A 15226-nucleotide genomic window follows, 5' to 3' on the forward strand; every position below is an offset into this window, starting at 1 on the left:
TTAAGGCTTGTACTGATACAGACACGTGAGATATATATAAATATATTTATATATATGTATATATGTATGTATATGTATATATATGTATATAGTTACCTGAGGCATGGTTTGCAGTCGCACACTTCTGCGGAGGTTTTTTGACCGATGCACTTAGCAAGTCTCGGTGTTTTTGCAGGGCTGCCTCGAGTGACGCGTGACAAGAAGATGTTCCAGCGGTTTTGCCCCTGGACACGCTTAGCCGTAGGGATCACCGTCGCCGCCGTGTTGGCAGGTTGCTTGGCCCAGAATGACGAAGGTAAGAGGTGTGGGGCTCGGGCACAGTCTGGAGGAAGGAAGGGGGTTGGTTTTGCCCTAGACTTGCTGCCTGGGGAAGTGGTTTGGACCTCAGGACAGGTCAGGGTAATGTTGTCACCACTTGAATCAGCTGGTGAGTCCATTTACAAAGCTATCAACTTTGGCAAGATGAAGAGAAGGGTAAGGCTGTAATAGGAACCAGCATTAAAATTCGTACATTGCTGTCTTCAAAACATGTTCCTTGCCTTGCTCTGCTTAGAAACGGAGTGCTGGAGAGCTCGGAATGGTATTCGGAGAGAAAAATTTGACCAGGTAGCACACCGAGCTGGGCAAACACGTGAGAAAAGACCTCAAATGAGGGTTCTTTAGAGAAATCATATGTTAGAAATCCTAAACCAAAGGGATGTGGCTGCGATAGCCTGTGTTCATCCTAACCATGTCCTTGAATTTATTTAAGAAATACCAAAAATGTGTTCCACAATGTACCTGTAATAATCATAAAAAGATACAAATACTTGATGTTTTCAGAACAATTAAAAAGTGAAGACCTGAGTTTGATGGATACTTATCCTTAAGGAAGGGGTTGAGAAAAAAGGTGCAAGCATGGATTAATAATGTCCGTAATGAACCTGTATATTGTTTGTGAGTCCTAGGCATTTCACACAGGTAAGTTGTAATAATGTGCTCATCTTTACGCACTGTTCTCGCAACATAGTTTTCCCTTAGAGAACTCTGTGTTGATAGACACATTAGTGTCTATCTAGTGGATAGTGACAGCTTTGCCTTTATGGGAAAGCTGCTGTCGCACTTGAGCTTTCCTTGTTTTCCTGCGTCAAGTAGAAAATACTCCTCCCTGCTCTATTAGCTCTTTCCTCAGTGGCCTTTCACTCCCTTCCACCCGCCAGCCCAAGCCCGTTTTTGCTTGCTGCTCATGATAAACAAGAAAACTAGTGAAACCTCCTGCCCTTGTGCGCGGCGGCGTCGCAGCGGTCGCTGGCGGCGTGGGGGGCTTTAGCTCCTCGACCCGCTCCTCGCCTGAGCGAGCTCCCTTGTGACGAAGGGCAGCGAGCGCGCGGGCCGAGGCGCTGGCAGCGGCACCGGGGAGGCCCGCGGGCCTCGTCCTCGTCCTGGTTTTGACCCGCAAGGTTCAGTCAACCAGGCAGCACCGATACTGGGGCAGGGAGGCGTCTGCTCCGCCAGCGAATGTTGACGATGGGGATCTTGGTTGAGGAGCAATTTCTATTTAAACTTCCATTTCCTGATTTAAAAACCAGTAATGGATGTACCTGAGGACTTGGTTGTCTGCTGTTGCTTGGGCTGTTTGGGCGCCTGTGCTGCTTTTTGGCTGTGTTTCAGTTGTTAATGGGAATGAGTGAACGTGGCATCACCTTGACAGGTAGCAATTGCAGCCAAAATGCAAATCGAGTGGTTTTTGCTTTATAATAATTGCCTGAACCATTTTGAGGTTTTTCTTCGCTTCTTATGTTAGAAGTTTGGAATCACCGTAGGAGACCTTTCCAAAAAACCTTTAACTCGAGTTGCCATGAAATGTAGAAGATGTTAAAAATTCAGAATTTATTAATGTGCATCACGCTCCAGGTAAGTTAACAGTTTGTCTAATCCCAACATCAAACTGTAGGTCCTGGCTAGAGGGAATGGCACAAGCCCAAGCTTGTTTTCAGTCTCCAACATGTAGTTTTTTACAGCACGTGTTGTTAAATAAGTTGAATCAGGAGTTGGGAATTCCCGTCACTTGACCAATATGCAATGAGCCACCTTTGACATGAGCTGGGGAAGGCGTTGTGCTCTGCCTGCTCCAGAATGTGTGAAATCAGCTGAAGCAGAACGTCTAATATCTCCAAAGTAACATGGAGAAGTGTTATAATGCTTTAATAGTGGGGAAAAATGACATGGAAATAATTTCAAAACAGTGTTGTGGAGCTGGCGGTTCAGCAAACGCCATCCACGAAATGAGTTGATATGTATTAAAAATAGTTAGAAATAGGTTTCTCAAAGCTGGGTATAAAACCGTGTCTCGCGCCTAAGTTGCTACCTGTCAGCTCAAGTAATATTTAGAGAGTGAAATAGTTTTTTGCTCATTAAACTAAATTCCCTGTAGCCTTCCCCTGCAAACCAGCTTCCCTTGTGATCCCAGGAATGGGGGTTTCGGAGGAGCGTGGCCCTGGCGCGCGGCCCGCCCGGGTGCTGTCCCCGTGCTGGAGGCTGTGCTGCAATCTGATCCAGCTCGCTGCTCCTCTGCTCGTCCTGCCAACTGAGAAGGGCTCTTTGTCCGTGCCCAGGTGACACGCAAAAGAGTCTCGAATTTGCTCTCTTTTTTTTGCTTTTGAATTGTGCCAGCCGTAAATGTGCTCCGTGTTTCTTCTTCTAAGGTTTCAGTCAGATGAAGTAGCCGCATTACTCTCCGTTTGTAGGGAATTCTGTCACCTTTCCGTCCGAACTCCATTCCAGAGCTCGGTCTGCTCGTCGCTTCCCTTTAGCCAGCTCCCTTCAGGCACTACTTCCACTTACTGGTACTAATCCATCTTTAGCAGCTTAATCGTTTCCCATGGGGCAGCTATAAAATCTCCTAGTGAAATGCAGCTCCCAGGCATCTGCTGCAGTCCCCTTGCTGTAAATAAATAATAGTTTCCTTGTGAAGGAGACGCATTCAGCGGCCTCGCTGTCTCAGTGTGCCATTGATGAGCCCGTACAGCGTTCCCCTCTATCGGGTTGCTTGTCTGCACTGCTCTCCTCCTCCGTCGTATGGCACGCCAGAACAAACCCAAGCCTGTGGGTGGATGGGCAGCGTGTTTCAAAACAAACACACGCACGACTGTTTCCGTGGCCAGTTTGGCTGCCTCTGGTGTGCTCTTTCCAAGCAGGCCAACTGTCACGCGCGCTTTCCTCCCCAATATTTTAGCTTAAATAAAGTAGAAATGTCACTTAGAGCGATGGGTGAAATGAGGTCAGCTGCAGCTTTGCTTGGTCCTCGGTGCTTCTCCAGTAAATTCAAGAGCAAAATCTCGAGCGGAAAGCAGCGAGGAGGAAGGTTGGCCGCGCTGGTATGTGAGTAAGGGACACCTTAGCAGCTCTGACGTGGAGGTCCAGTAGTGAATCTCTTTTGCAGGGTGAAAGACAGACGCATCTCGATAGCTGTTTAAGACGGCAAAATGAAACCACCTGCAGCACAACAAAACCCTGAAGACGGAGCCACCCCGTTTTGGTTCCCATTATTAATTGGGTTTTGGTTAATGGAGATGTTTGCAAAATTGTGGGGAGGAATTGTCGCAGGTCAGAGTGTCTTGGTCCCTGTGCTGCTTACTGGAGGCCTCCAAACTTAGGCTGTTCTACGGGGCTCTGGCGCGGGGGAGAAGTGAAGCGGCATGTTCAGAGGCTGTGCGTCCCCCGTCTGATCTGTGTTCCTATTTCCTGGCTGACCCAGGCATTTATTATGCAGTCCTTTTATTTCCCATCAAAAAAGGTTAGTGTTTGACTGGCGGCTGCTTTTGGCAGGCAACCAAGGCTTGCATCTTAATATATGCTAAAGTGGGAATTACCTGCTTTTATTTTTTTTTAAGCATTTTTCAAAGATGTGGATGAAATTGGACCAGATGCAAAACAGACTCTTCTAGTTTCAAACTTTTTCTTTCCCCAAGTTTGCTCCCAGTGAGAGAAGATTGGGTCTGTGGAGGTGGCTAATTTAAAGGCAGGTTTTGCTTGCCTCAGTATTAAGGGTCTTTGCAGCAGGAGCACAGAAATCCTTATAGGATCCTTCAGATGTCAGGAAGAAAAACACCCTGGAGCTCATCCTGCTGCCGGTAAGTTGGTCCTGCAGTCCAGCCAAAAGCGGGTGATATCCAGTTATTCACGTGCTCATGTGTGGGATCGCTCCTATTGGCCTGGCTGAGCAAAGGAAGCATCGGGAAGGCGAGTGCTTCTTTGGAGCACGCATTCCCAAAGGCTCCCAAGGGAGTCGGGGGCTTAGGATTCAGGATAACGTGGTGTTATGCTACGCAATTGAGTACGTAAAGGGTTTACAAATCACTTAAAGAGGCTGCTTTAAAAAATCCAATGGTTTTGGAACCAGATCTATCGCTGTTGGCCGGGGTATTAGCTGGGGGAAATGCTTTTGAGCTGACAGGGCCGGTTGGCGTTTGAGCCCCATATGTGGCCAGGAGGAGGAGCGCAGGCAGGGGCCGGCCTGGGGCAATGCTGAGGGAAGCCAGAGCTGAGGATGAGGGAAGGTCCTTGGTCCCTGCGCCCTCCCTCTGCTGGCTTAAGGCCTTGAGGAGCGCCCAGCCTGGTCTTGCCTGGCTGTTCCTTGGTCTTTGGGCTTCACAGCTCATGGCTGAAAGAGTCTCGATGCCTTCATCTTTTTTCCATCAGCTGTGGGAGCTGATTTACGACAAAACTTCATCTGGGTTCCACCAAGTCCAAGTATCCAAGTGAGAGCGAGAAGGAGTTTTCCTAGAGTATTTCCTGACACTTCCTTGTGGTTTCCATCCTGCGAACACCAGGAGAGTTTCAGAGCGAGGAAGGGCTGTTCACTCTTGCTACAGAGGCTGTAATTTCCTGCAGCCTGAAGCAAAAAACATTTGTTAGCCTTTCCAGCAGGCAGGCCTGTGGGGTTGGAATCATATTGAATGGGAGCTGAACAAGAGCAGGATGCACTGGGTGGATCCAGTTTGCTGTCCTGGAGACTCTCATCCTCATGCCCAGGAGCAATGGCCCAGTGTCATTCAATGCAAATATGTTTTCTTATGAAATCGCTGTTGAAAAAGGAGAAAATTCATGTGGCAGAAGGAATAATACTGGCTAAACTGAAGAAAACAAATAGCTAGATTTAAAAAGGAAAAAGAAGTGTCTCGGTGTCTTGCTGAGATGTTTTTAAATCTTTTTTCCCCCCATCCTTTTGTATAACGAAAAGGCAACGGTGAACAGAAATCACATACTTAAATAGCAGCAATTTGTGCTGATGCACCTAGTTAAACCTGATTGCCAAGCGCTGGGGTGGAGTGTCACCAAGGGAAGCCGCAAGGAGAAATTGTGCCCAGGGATTTGCTTTAGAGGTGAGCGGGACTCTTCCGCCATTGGGAATAAATAGGCCTCATCGGGGCCATCGCAGTGGCTCATTTCTGAGGAAGATGATTGTTGAGGGAAACATCCCCCCAGGGGTTATTGCCACAAAGCCATTCTGCTTTTGCTTTCCAGACCAAAAAAACCAGCAGAGCTTATCCCTCTTCCGCGTGGAAAGATCTGAATGTGGCTTGTGCTTGGGCTATTGCAAGCTTTGGCTTTTCAAAACCTATCCCCGATTTCTTAGGGATTTGGTATCATGAAAAGCACAAAGTTACTGACATGGCATTTGCTTGAGGAGACCTGTTTTTTCCTTCTCCTTATTCACCTCCCCGGTGACTGATGGAAGTTAGAAATTTGTATGGCAACGAGTGCATCCCATAAAGTGTTTATTTTCTAGCTTTATACTTGCAAAAGAAGACGAAAACTTGGAAATAAAAAGTTTCAGGTTGGGAAAGGGGTATGAGCAGGAAGGTTAATTTTGCGTTCTTGCCTTTTCACCTCTTATTTGATGATAAAAGTTGTGTACGGGACATGTACCATGTTTTAATTTTCATAATTGTTGACAGAGTGCTTAAAAAAAAATCAAAAAATCCCATTTTCTAACATAGGTGAGGAAAAACCCTGCCTCACAGAGGTGATTGACCACACTCTGCTGGAGGACCCTGGGTCAGATACTCTGAGTGCTTCGTCCAACTATTTTGAGTTACGGGCCCGGTTCTGCAGTTACTCAAGGTGCAGGCTTTTTAAACACAAATACACAGGAAAAAAAAAAATGTAGCGGAAGGGGCAGACTATGCTGCAGGTAGCAGTTTTGCAGCTGTCGTGTTGTAGCTTGTTGTATGTTTTGGGAAAGAGACTTGGATCATAATTTCTGATTTTTTGCAGCAGTTAGGTTTCCTAAAATATTTATCCCCTTTAGCAATGTGGCGAAGTTAAATGGAAATTAATGGAAATGCATGGGGAAAAAAAATGGAAGAATCAAGTTTAGATCAGTTTTGATCAATTGGACGGATTCAAAAAAATACGGTGATGAATTTATGCCAAATGTTCAAAGCAGAAGCCGTCAAAGGAAGCTGAAGCTGTTAAATGGCGCCCTCCACGGACAGTGCTTCCTGGGAAGTCTCCTTCCTCGGCGCTTTTCACAGATGAGGAGCTGTATCGAGGTGGCCTCGGCATCCTTCGTACAGTGTACATTGACTTTATGAAGCCACAGCAGCTTGATTAGAAGTCTTAAACTCCTTATGTGCCACTTTTATTGCAGAGCTGGTGTAAATGTGCTTAAAAAGCATTTTTGTCCCTTTTTACAGCTTACTGGGGTTTGGGTTTTTTTTGGTTTGTTTTTTTTTGTTGTTTTTTTGTTTTTTTTTTTTGCAGTGATGCTGGAAGCATTGTTTTATACTCAAAAGCTCTGCAACTTTTCTGTTCTTCAAAACCCACACAGTGCCAAACTCTCTCAAACCAGCGTTCAGCTCTAGCTGAGCTAGGATTCCCCCGAGACATCACCAGGCTCTGTATCCTACATGCCAGAGGCTTCAGAAAACGTGTAGTGGGCTCTATTTTAAAAGCAGCGACCAGAGTCTCAGCTCCCTGGCTAATTTCAGCAGTTTGGGGTACCCGAGGTGGGGAAGAGGGGGATGTCTGGCAAGGTGGGGCCACGCTCGCTTCTCCTGCGCTCCCGCGAAGGACGCGGCAGGGCGACGTTCTCCCCTCCTGCCTCTGTGCTGCGGCAACGCTGCCTTCCTTATGCTGTCACCACGAAGGTACCTAAAGGTGCAATATCCCTTTGCCAGAGTTGATTTTTCCTAACAAGAATACAATTCAAAAGACAAGAATACAATTTAAAAGTATTTACACGCAGGAGCATGAAGTGCTGCACGTTCCTGTGTGCAGCAAAAATTTGTGTTGTTCTGAATTTCATTTTAAGCTTCCTATTGCCACCTCTTTCTTCTTTCTTCTTTCTTTTTTTTTTTTTTTTTTTTTTTTTTTTTTTGGGGCCAAATTTGTTTTCCTCCTCTGTTTTGTGCAAAAGGCAGTTTTTTTTTTAGGGAATCTTACATAAATGTCTAAATAAAATGGATAGATAAGTGTCATTTCAGTGGTGGTGACCTTGTACTTAGCCCAAAGCCTAAAAGCCACAATTGTTCTTGTTAGGAAAATGGGAAGGTTCGGTATTCATGGCTCATCTATAAGCAGTTTAGCTATCCCCACTCCCCTATTCCAGTTAATAAATGTCAATACTATTTTATTAAATCATTCAGCATGTTCTAGGTATTTCCAACTGCTTTTTCAGAGCTGCTTGTACTTCAATAGAAACATCTGCAGTTAGACAGTTAAAACAGACTTTATTTCCTTATTGTGTCTGGATTTGGTTTGATGCCAAATGGTAAATACTTTTTCACCCTGTTGAATCGGGCTTTTATCTTAAGCACATCCCACAGGTAGCAGGGAAAGCTGACTCTTAAAGCTATTAAGAACACTGTGAAATTTCAGTGCTTAATGCATAGCAGTTGTTAAAATGGGGTATAGTCGGCGTTAAAAATATAAGCGCTTCTGAGCATATTACAGTGATTCTTGAATTGTCCAATACATTTTCACAGTCTTAAAAAATTCCTTTCAGTAATAGCAGTTTTAGGGTGCTGCTTGGCACGGTGTCATATTTTTGTGTGTTCTGCAGTGTTTTGAGGCACAAGTATGATTTTAAAAAGACCCCGTCAGCTCCGAAACGGCTGCTAGAACGAAAGTCACTTCCATCTGAGCGAATATTGCCCTCAAGACAGATGGTGCTGCTATTTTTCTTTTTCCAAAGCAGTTAAAGTAAAATAGCATTGCACAGACTTGCAGAGCAATTTTCCCATAGCAAACCCTTCATATAGATATTACATCTGTCCAGAAAAGTTAGAGGAGAAATAAAGCGGTGAAGTAAATCTGTTGTTTAGGTGGCGTGTTTGCTATGACTTAAATTTTTCTGAGGCTATGTGAACAAGAGTTCATAATAATACCCTTATTCAGTTGGTGTCCTTTTCGTACTTGGCTGTCCATCAGCCACAGCTTTTCTTAGCTTAAAAAGGAAAACCAAGCCCCAAAATAGCCCAAGCTGGTTGTTTTTGCAGTTAAGCCACCGTCCTTCCCGCGCATCCTCGAATCCCTGCGTTGTGAATTTCGGAGCGGTCGCCTTGCCGGCTGAATCGAAGCAATCCCGGTTATTTGGAGAGGATCGGGAATCGGCTTGGATGAAATTCCCCGTCGTTTCTCCAGCTCCTGCAGTTGGAGGCGTCCGTGGGGGGTTGCTCTGATGAGCCTGTGAAAGTCCCTCTTGTGCTCGTGGCAAGACGGAGCGATTGTGGGACGCGTCGGCAAATGCCAAGGTTGTGCCAAGCGTGCCCTAAGCGGCCCAGCTGCAGTTCTGAATTGGCTAGGAAACAAGGCAGGGCCTTTTTTTGCCCTTAAATGGAGTTGCTTGGTTACTCGGGTAGCTTAAATGTGTGGGTCTGTGCAGCTCTGTATGGGGAGCCCCGGGCTGCAAAGGGCCATGCTTAGAGAGACTCCTTCATGGGCGGTTCTCTGAACACCTTGTGCATAAACTGTGGGTGTCATATGGTTAATTTAGACTAATTTGGGCATTTCTGTTCTTACCACATGTCTCGAAAGAGAAGTCTGTGTTTCCCAAGACGGGGGGCTTTGTGACCGCGGGGGCTCTGCGGGCGGTTGCGGTTGCAGTTCTCAGCCTGTGTCTCCAGTGGGGCGTTTCTTGGCCTTTTCTGCACGGTGGCTCTTTTGTGTGACACGTGCACGGGCTGTCTTGAGTTTCCAGTGAGCAGGGGAGCAAAGTCACATATCTACTCCTTACTAAAGCCCCTCTTGCTAACACAGCGGTGGTGTCTGAGCGTTAGCAGGGCTCTTAGCTGGACATTCCAGTCTTGTACAACCATTTCATGTGCTTAACGGTTCCAGAAGAGACATAAGGCTCCAAATACCCTGTTTTTTTTATCACCTCTTTCACCAACTCCTTTTTTTCTTTCCCTCTCCCAACAGAGTTGGAAATGCTCAGAATTAATCAAGATTGCAATAGAGCTTAAGGAAAAAAAAAGCAGATAATGCGGTGCTCATGATGCTGGTGAAACCCCAAAGAGCTAATGTCTCAGTTTGCATCCTCACCTTACAGGTTTTGATGTTGGAGGTGAAATGTTGGGCTGGTTCTTTGTAGGGCAGCCTCTCCAAATGCCTGAGTCAAGCTCTTCACTGTTAACATTTGCGGCAGTGGAATAAAATCATCTCATTTAATCATAATCTTGAAGTTACAGGTGGTATTCCCTAGGGAGCAGTAGCACATTCAGTAATTTTTGGACAACAGATACCAATGCGAAGGTGTAATTCCTTGGAACTGCTGTCCCTGGATAGGTGCTGGATTTTGCAACGTGGGATGTGGCTCAAGCACGGTGTTACTCTCGCCCAACTTCATAATGAAGGGGGAAATGGGGAGGAAAAGTCTGAAATACTTCAAGATAGTAGAAGCAGAAGGGGTTGTACTGACCCAGCAATGCAGGCTTTGGAGGAGCAGGGCCATGACTTGGCTCCTCCCACAACGGTTGTCCTTGTCCCAGACGTCCCAGAGCCCACGTGAGGCACCGTGGGCCGAGTGGGTCACGCCGTGGCCGCGCGTGGCACGAAGGGGCCGGGTGAGGAAACCTTCTGTGGCCTCCACCATTTGCCTTGGCCCGGGGCAGGAGAACTTCACCACCAGGCTGCAGGCTGAGCAGACGCCTGCTGATACGAAGCTAGTGTTGGCTTCACCCCGTTCTTTCCTTGCATGAGGCTCATTGAGATCAAGGGAGCTTAACGAAGCTGCAGGGCTGTTCTCGGGGTTGAACCAGCCCAGGATTTTCCCCTAATCCCCTCTCTATATATATCAGATAAATTGGCTTTAGGGCCTGCCGGTGTGCAGGGTACAAGGAGACAAGTGGGCCTGTAATGCCGGCGCTCAGCGAAATCTGTGGATTTAGGTGAAGGTCAGCTGCTTCGGAACGTGCGGGAGCGGATTAGGGTACCGGGGCCTCCCGCCCCGCTCGGCTGTCACCGCTGCTCTCGGTTGTTGTCACAGCCGCACACTCGCGGTGAAGAGGCTGAGCGTGGCCACCTCCCGCGGGTCAGCAATAGCCCGGGGAAGTTTCTGCCTAATAGAGTGTTTTTTCCTTTTTTCCCTTAACGGCAGGGAATAAATCAGAATATTCTTCCAGTAATTTACTTTTGTAGTTGAGGGAATTCCCAGAATTCCCTACTGTTGGCGTATATGTTTGATGCTATGGTGGCAATGTGCAGTGCCAAAAGGAGAATACAATCACTGGAAGAGCCCCTGCTTTTCGAGAAGACCAGCAAGATGCTTCTGTCTGCATTAGGCAACAGTTTTAGAGGGTGTAAGGAGGGTAAGCAGTGATTCTGCACGCGCGTGGTTCCACAGTAACGTTTTGGGTAACGTTTCCTTTGCAAGTCGCCTTCGGCTTCTGTGGGAGACTGGGCAGAAGGGAATGTGGATTAGCATGAAATTTCCCCACGTGTGCCCAAAATGCACTCACAGGAAGGCAAGCGATGAGAAAAGGTTACCCTGTGTTCAGGAGAAGTCCGGGGTGTCCTTCAGGTAAGGCGTGTGTCATCCCTGGAATTAGAAAATTGCCCTCAGTTGGGCGCTCTGGTAAGTGCGTTACTGTCTGGCAGACGTGTCCCAGCCAGAAAAAGAAACTTTACTCAAGTCACTTGGTTTGCCTAATTGTGAACTTGGAGAAGATCGTAATAAATGTGGGTTTTGCTTTGTTTGTTTGTTTTGGAGAACTTGTTACATCCTGCGATGAGCCGTGGTGCAATTGCTGCTGTGGAATTGCACCTGCCCCACACGCTTGTCATGCTGCTTCCGAGTGCGCCAGTGACTCTGCTCGCTCTGCCTGTACTGCTCTTTGTGCCTGTGAAGCTCTCCTTTAAGCTCAACAACCAAATCTTTCTTATTTTCTTTCGTTATTCTGCTGTGCTTCCATTGACGACTCTAAACTTTTGACTCCAGACTGGCAATATGAGGGTAAGATGGCAAAACCGTAACTTCCTGAGCATTGCTCGTCTGTTTTTCATTTTCTGTTTGTTTGTTTTTCCCCTTGAAACACCATGAAAATGCTGCTTGCCCTCTTTAGTTAGACCCTTCCTTTGCAATAAGATTGGAGACAATGCTCTGTTTTGGTTGTGATGCTTTGAGTCATGCCTCTGTCACCTCTTTGGGTTAAATTGCCATCCTCTTGTCCGTGCCCCAAAGGACTTCTGCTCCTCTGCAGTGCTCCTCTGCAGGGGGATTTTAGTGGCCACCAAACCACCTTGTGTCCATAACGTGTCTTGGTGACACGGGAAGTGAGGCTCACCTAAGAGGTAGTGTGTTAAGATTATGCTGTTCAGGTGTTGGTTTTACCCATGGATCAGCATCTGGGCTCTGCAGTCCCTTCTTTGCATCATCTCCTTTGCCTCGTGAAGTTTTAGCAGAGGAAAGGATGAAGGAGCAGCTCGGATCTTGATCCTCTATACACGTAAACTAGGTCGCAGTTGTAGCCTGTACCTATATCTTATTTAAGCAACACCGTAGCTTGCTTGAAGAGGAAAAACTATGCAAGACCCTTCCTCTGGCGTGAGGACTAACGACTCTTTTCCTCTTTATAGATTGCAAGTTGGCCAGGACAGGCCCCCCAGCCACAATAGTGCCTATCGACGAGGAAAGCCGGAACGGTGAGTGAGCTGCCGCGCGTCACGGCGTGTCCTCCCGTGGAGCCCAAGCTCTTGAGCAGCAGCGTGACGTTGGTGCCGCGCTGTCGCGCCGGGACGCACGCGCTGCCCCCGGGGCCTTGCAGGTGTCGCGCGGGGGATGGTTTCCTCTCTGCTTCCCCTCATCGTCCTCGCCAAGAGACCCTGGCAGTTGCGGTTGCCCAAGGTCACGTACGGGGCAGGGGAAATGGTGAAATGGGGGCCTGCTGACAGAAAACACTTGATTTTCTCTAGTGCTTAATCTGACACTTAATACTTTCTTTTTAAGGTGATCTAAAAGTAATTTGGGCAGTATTAGGTTTCAGAAGGGAACCGTGAAAATGGTAAGTAAAGTAGCTGCTCCAGCTGGCAACTCACGCCATCCTGGGTGTGCGTTTATCAACGCGTGTCAGTGCAACGAGCGGTCAGGTCTCCTTCATATATCTCAGGTATGGCTACAGCTTCAGTCTCCCTGTGTTGAACGTTGCTTCTCAAAGTTGTGTCTTTCCCAAATCACGTTGGCTGGAGAGCAGCAAAGGGTTTTTTTGCAAAACAGCTTTATTCTTAGCAAAATCAATATTGCGAGTTCTCATAGCAGCCTACATGGCTGTGGTGCACGACTGTTAAATACATCCTCGAAGATCAGGGTGAATGTTTTGTTTCAACGCCGCTGGATTAGAGCATATTTCTATCAAATAATGCAATGCAATGGCAACATTTTTCTTTTTTTTAAACCTGTAAGAGTGGCTTGAAAGCGAGCGATACAAGATAATGAAGTCTTTTGTAGCAATTTATTATTTTTTTCATCTTCTTCCAGAAAAATTGTGACTGAGTGGATGATGCTCCTAGATGTAGGGGTGCTGGCACTGTCGCTACAGGAATTGTAAATTCTAGGCGGTTGTCTGCTGTTATTCCTGATAGGAATAAACAGATGACGTTCTACTTTGAAGCCGCTTGTCAGGCAAACTTCAGAAACTGGGTGAACAGTTTCACGCAGCTGCTTTCTTTTTTAAAAGAGCACTCAAAAAATAAGATCTTGAAGTTTCATTTAGCAGTAAATTAGATTGTAGTGCTGTAAAGGAGGCTGCCAAGTGATGAATTTCATAAGTGTGGAACAATTTTTTTTCCTTGTTTTCTGTTTTCCTTTTTTTTTTTTTATAAATGAATGGCGATGATGGCGCAATTTAATTTTTTTCTCTGATGCTCAGAGGGTTTCTTCTGTGCAGAGAATTATTACATCTTGTCCACCCGATTTCTCTGTATTGGCAAAGCAACAGTTGAGGCTGAGTCTTGTGAAATGAGTCTCTGTTTCTTGGAAGGTTTTTACTTGGCAGGTTTCAGAGCTCTGTATTCCTTCCTAGACGGGGACAAGCATCCCAACCTGAGCTGAAATCCTGTGAGCAGTCACATCTTGGAGCTAGAGAAATGGAGCTTCATTTTTCAAGTCCCTAAAGCTACCGAGTGGCTCAGGTCTCTCTGGAATCTGCTGGTTGGCCTCGTGGGAAGGGATTAATTTGGGCCACAGAAATCCATTGGGAACAACGTAGGATCCCGGTGCGTTGGGCGAAAGCTCCGTCTGCCGCCGCACTCAGGGGCCGGCTGTCACAGAGCTGCTTTAGCTGGTATTAGCAAACTGATTGAAAAGCTGCAAATGGGTTTGGTGTTTAATGCTCTTCTCATAACACACGTATAAATTGGCAGGATCTTTTTTCAGGGAGGACAAATGTGTAAAGACTGAAGGAGCTGGGGAATCGATGAGCTGCTTATTCCGCTTTTATTCCTGCGCACGGACAGCTTCAATTGCCACTAATTAAGCACCTTGGAGCGATGCTTTCTTGTTGTTATTTTTTCCCCTCAGGAAACGCTGTCCTCTTGCAGTTGCCTCTGCTCACACCCAGCTGTCATAGCTTGGCTCCTGCTGTACCTGCTTCCAGCCCTGCCGTGCCGCTTGCTCGGAGCCGTCTCCGCGTCCCCCTGCGCGGGCTGCTGCGTCGCGCGCACCAAATGGGGTATAACTGTAGAAGGAGGAGGGGATCGGGAAGACTGCAAGTCTTTTCTAGTCTTGGTGTGTAAAATGACAAAAATCAGGAATTTGATACCACTTCGTAGTGGTTGTGTAGTTTTTTTAGCATCTAATATTTATGCTTTCTAATGCAAAATCTTTTTCAAAATGCATTTCTGACTTTTTTTTTTCTTTTTTAAGGTGGAAATTCTCCTTAGAATGACTTGACATTTGCGAGCAGCTCCTCTTTGACAGTTTGCACGTTCAGAGCATGTTGTTTACATTAAATTATGATAAACAATTCACTTCAGTGCTCAGGTTTTCAGTCTGCCTTGGCAAGTTAAAGTCACATTTCAAAAGCATTTCTTTGGCATCGTTTTGAGACACCAAATGTAATTTTTGCGCCGTCATTATGTGATTGTTTACTGCATAGTTCCAGCGAAGCTCTGCCAGGATGGGTGTATTTAATACATTTTCAGCTGACTTGAAGTTGGTTTTGCTCTAGGGAGGGTAAAGGGATCGTTGTCATTAGTGCTCCAGTAGTAACTGCCAGCATCATGTAACGTCCTGTTTGGGGATCTTTTTATTTTTGCAGTTGCTGTTTATTCAGTAGCAGCAGGCGCAGGGCACCCCAAGAAGTCAGCTGATACATCTCAACATTTACCTGCCTTTGCGTCACGGGGCGATCCCGGCTTCGCCAGCGTAATGTGAATCCGCGCGAACCGCGCGCTTGCGGCGCCGGGATTTGCATTTGCAGTGTTCGTCTAGGATAAAATCTCCTCCCTGGAGCACGTCACTGTCGCCGGAACGGATGCGTGTTCCTGTTGTGTCCCCCACCAACAAGGCAGCCGTCCTTGTTTTATCTCCTCCGCTGCCTGTTGCTGTAAGCAGCTCTCTGGCGCTCATGGGGGACTTGGTGGCCTTTATGTGGATGCCAAGATAAGTGAACAGCACAGCCAAAAATAGCTTTAAACATCTGGTAGCCGAGGGAGGGAGGGAGTATTTTGATGCAGTTCTGCCGGAGAAGTGCGAATTGGAGTACGGAGCAGGAACGCGTGTGCATAGGACGTGGGTGAGACTCTC

At 46.8% G+C, this 15226-nt stretch overlaps 1 protein-coding gene across 3 annotated transcripts in view; it reads left to right on the forward strand.

The window, feature by feature from the left end:
- The first annotated feature begins 204 nt into the window (after positions 1-204).
- PCDH15 (protocadherin related 15) overlaps positions 205-15226 on the forward strand; it is a 133479-nt gene continuing 118457 nt past the window's right edge. For all 3 annotated transcript variants that reach the window (XM_088525418.1, XM_088525433.1, XM_088525423.1), the window contains exons 1-2: positions 205-295; positions 12061-12126. In XM_088525418.1, coding sequence (XP_088381544.1) covers positions 205-295; positions 12061-12126 — 157 coding nt within the window. The remainder of the gene's footprint in view (positions 296-12060; positions 12127-15226) is intronic.

The sequence above is a fragment of the Tinamus guttatus genome, unplaced genomic scaffold, assembly GCF_059628265.1.
Source record: "Tinamus guttatus ecotype Peru unplaced genomic scaffold, ASM5962826v1 Tinamus_guttatus_pri_ptg000023l, whole genome shotgun sequence".
Taxonomy (NCBI): Eukaryota; Metazoa; Chordata; class Aves; order Tinamiformes; family Tinamidae; genus Tinamus; species Tinamus guttatus.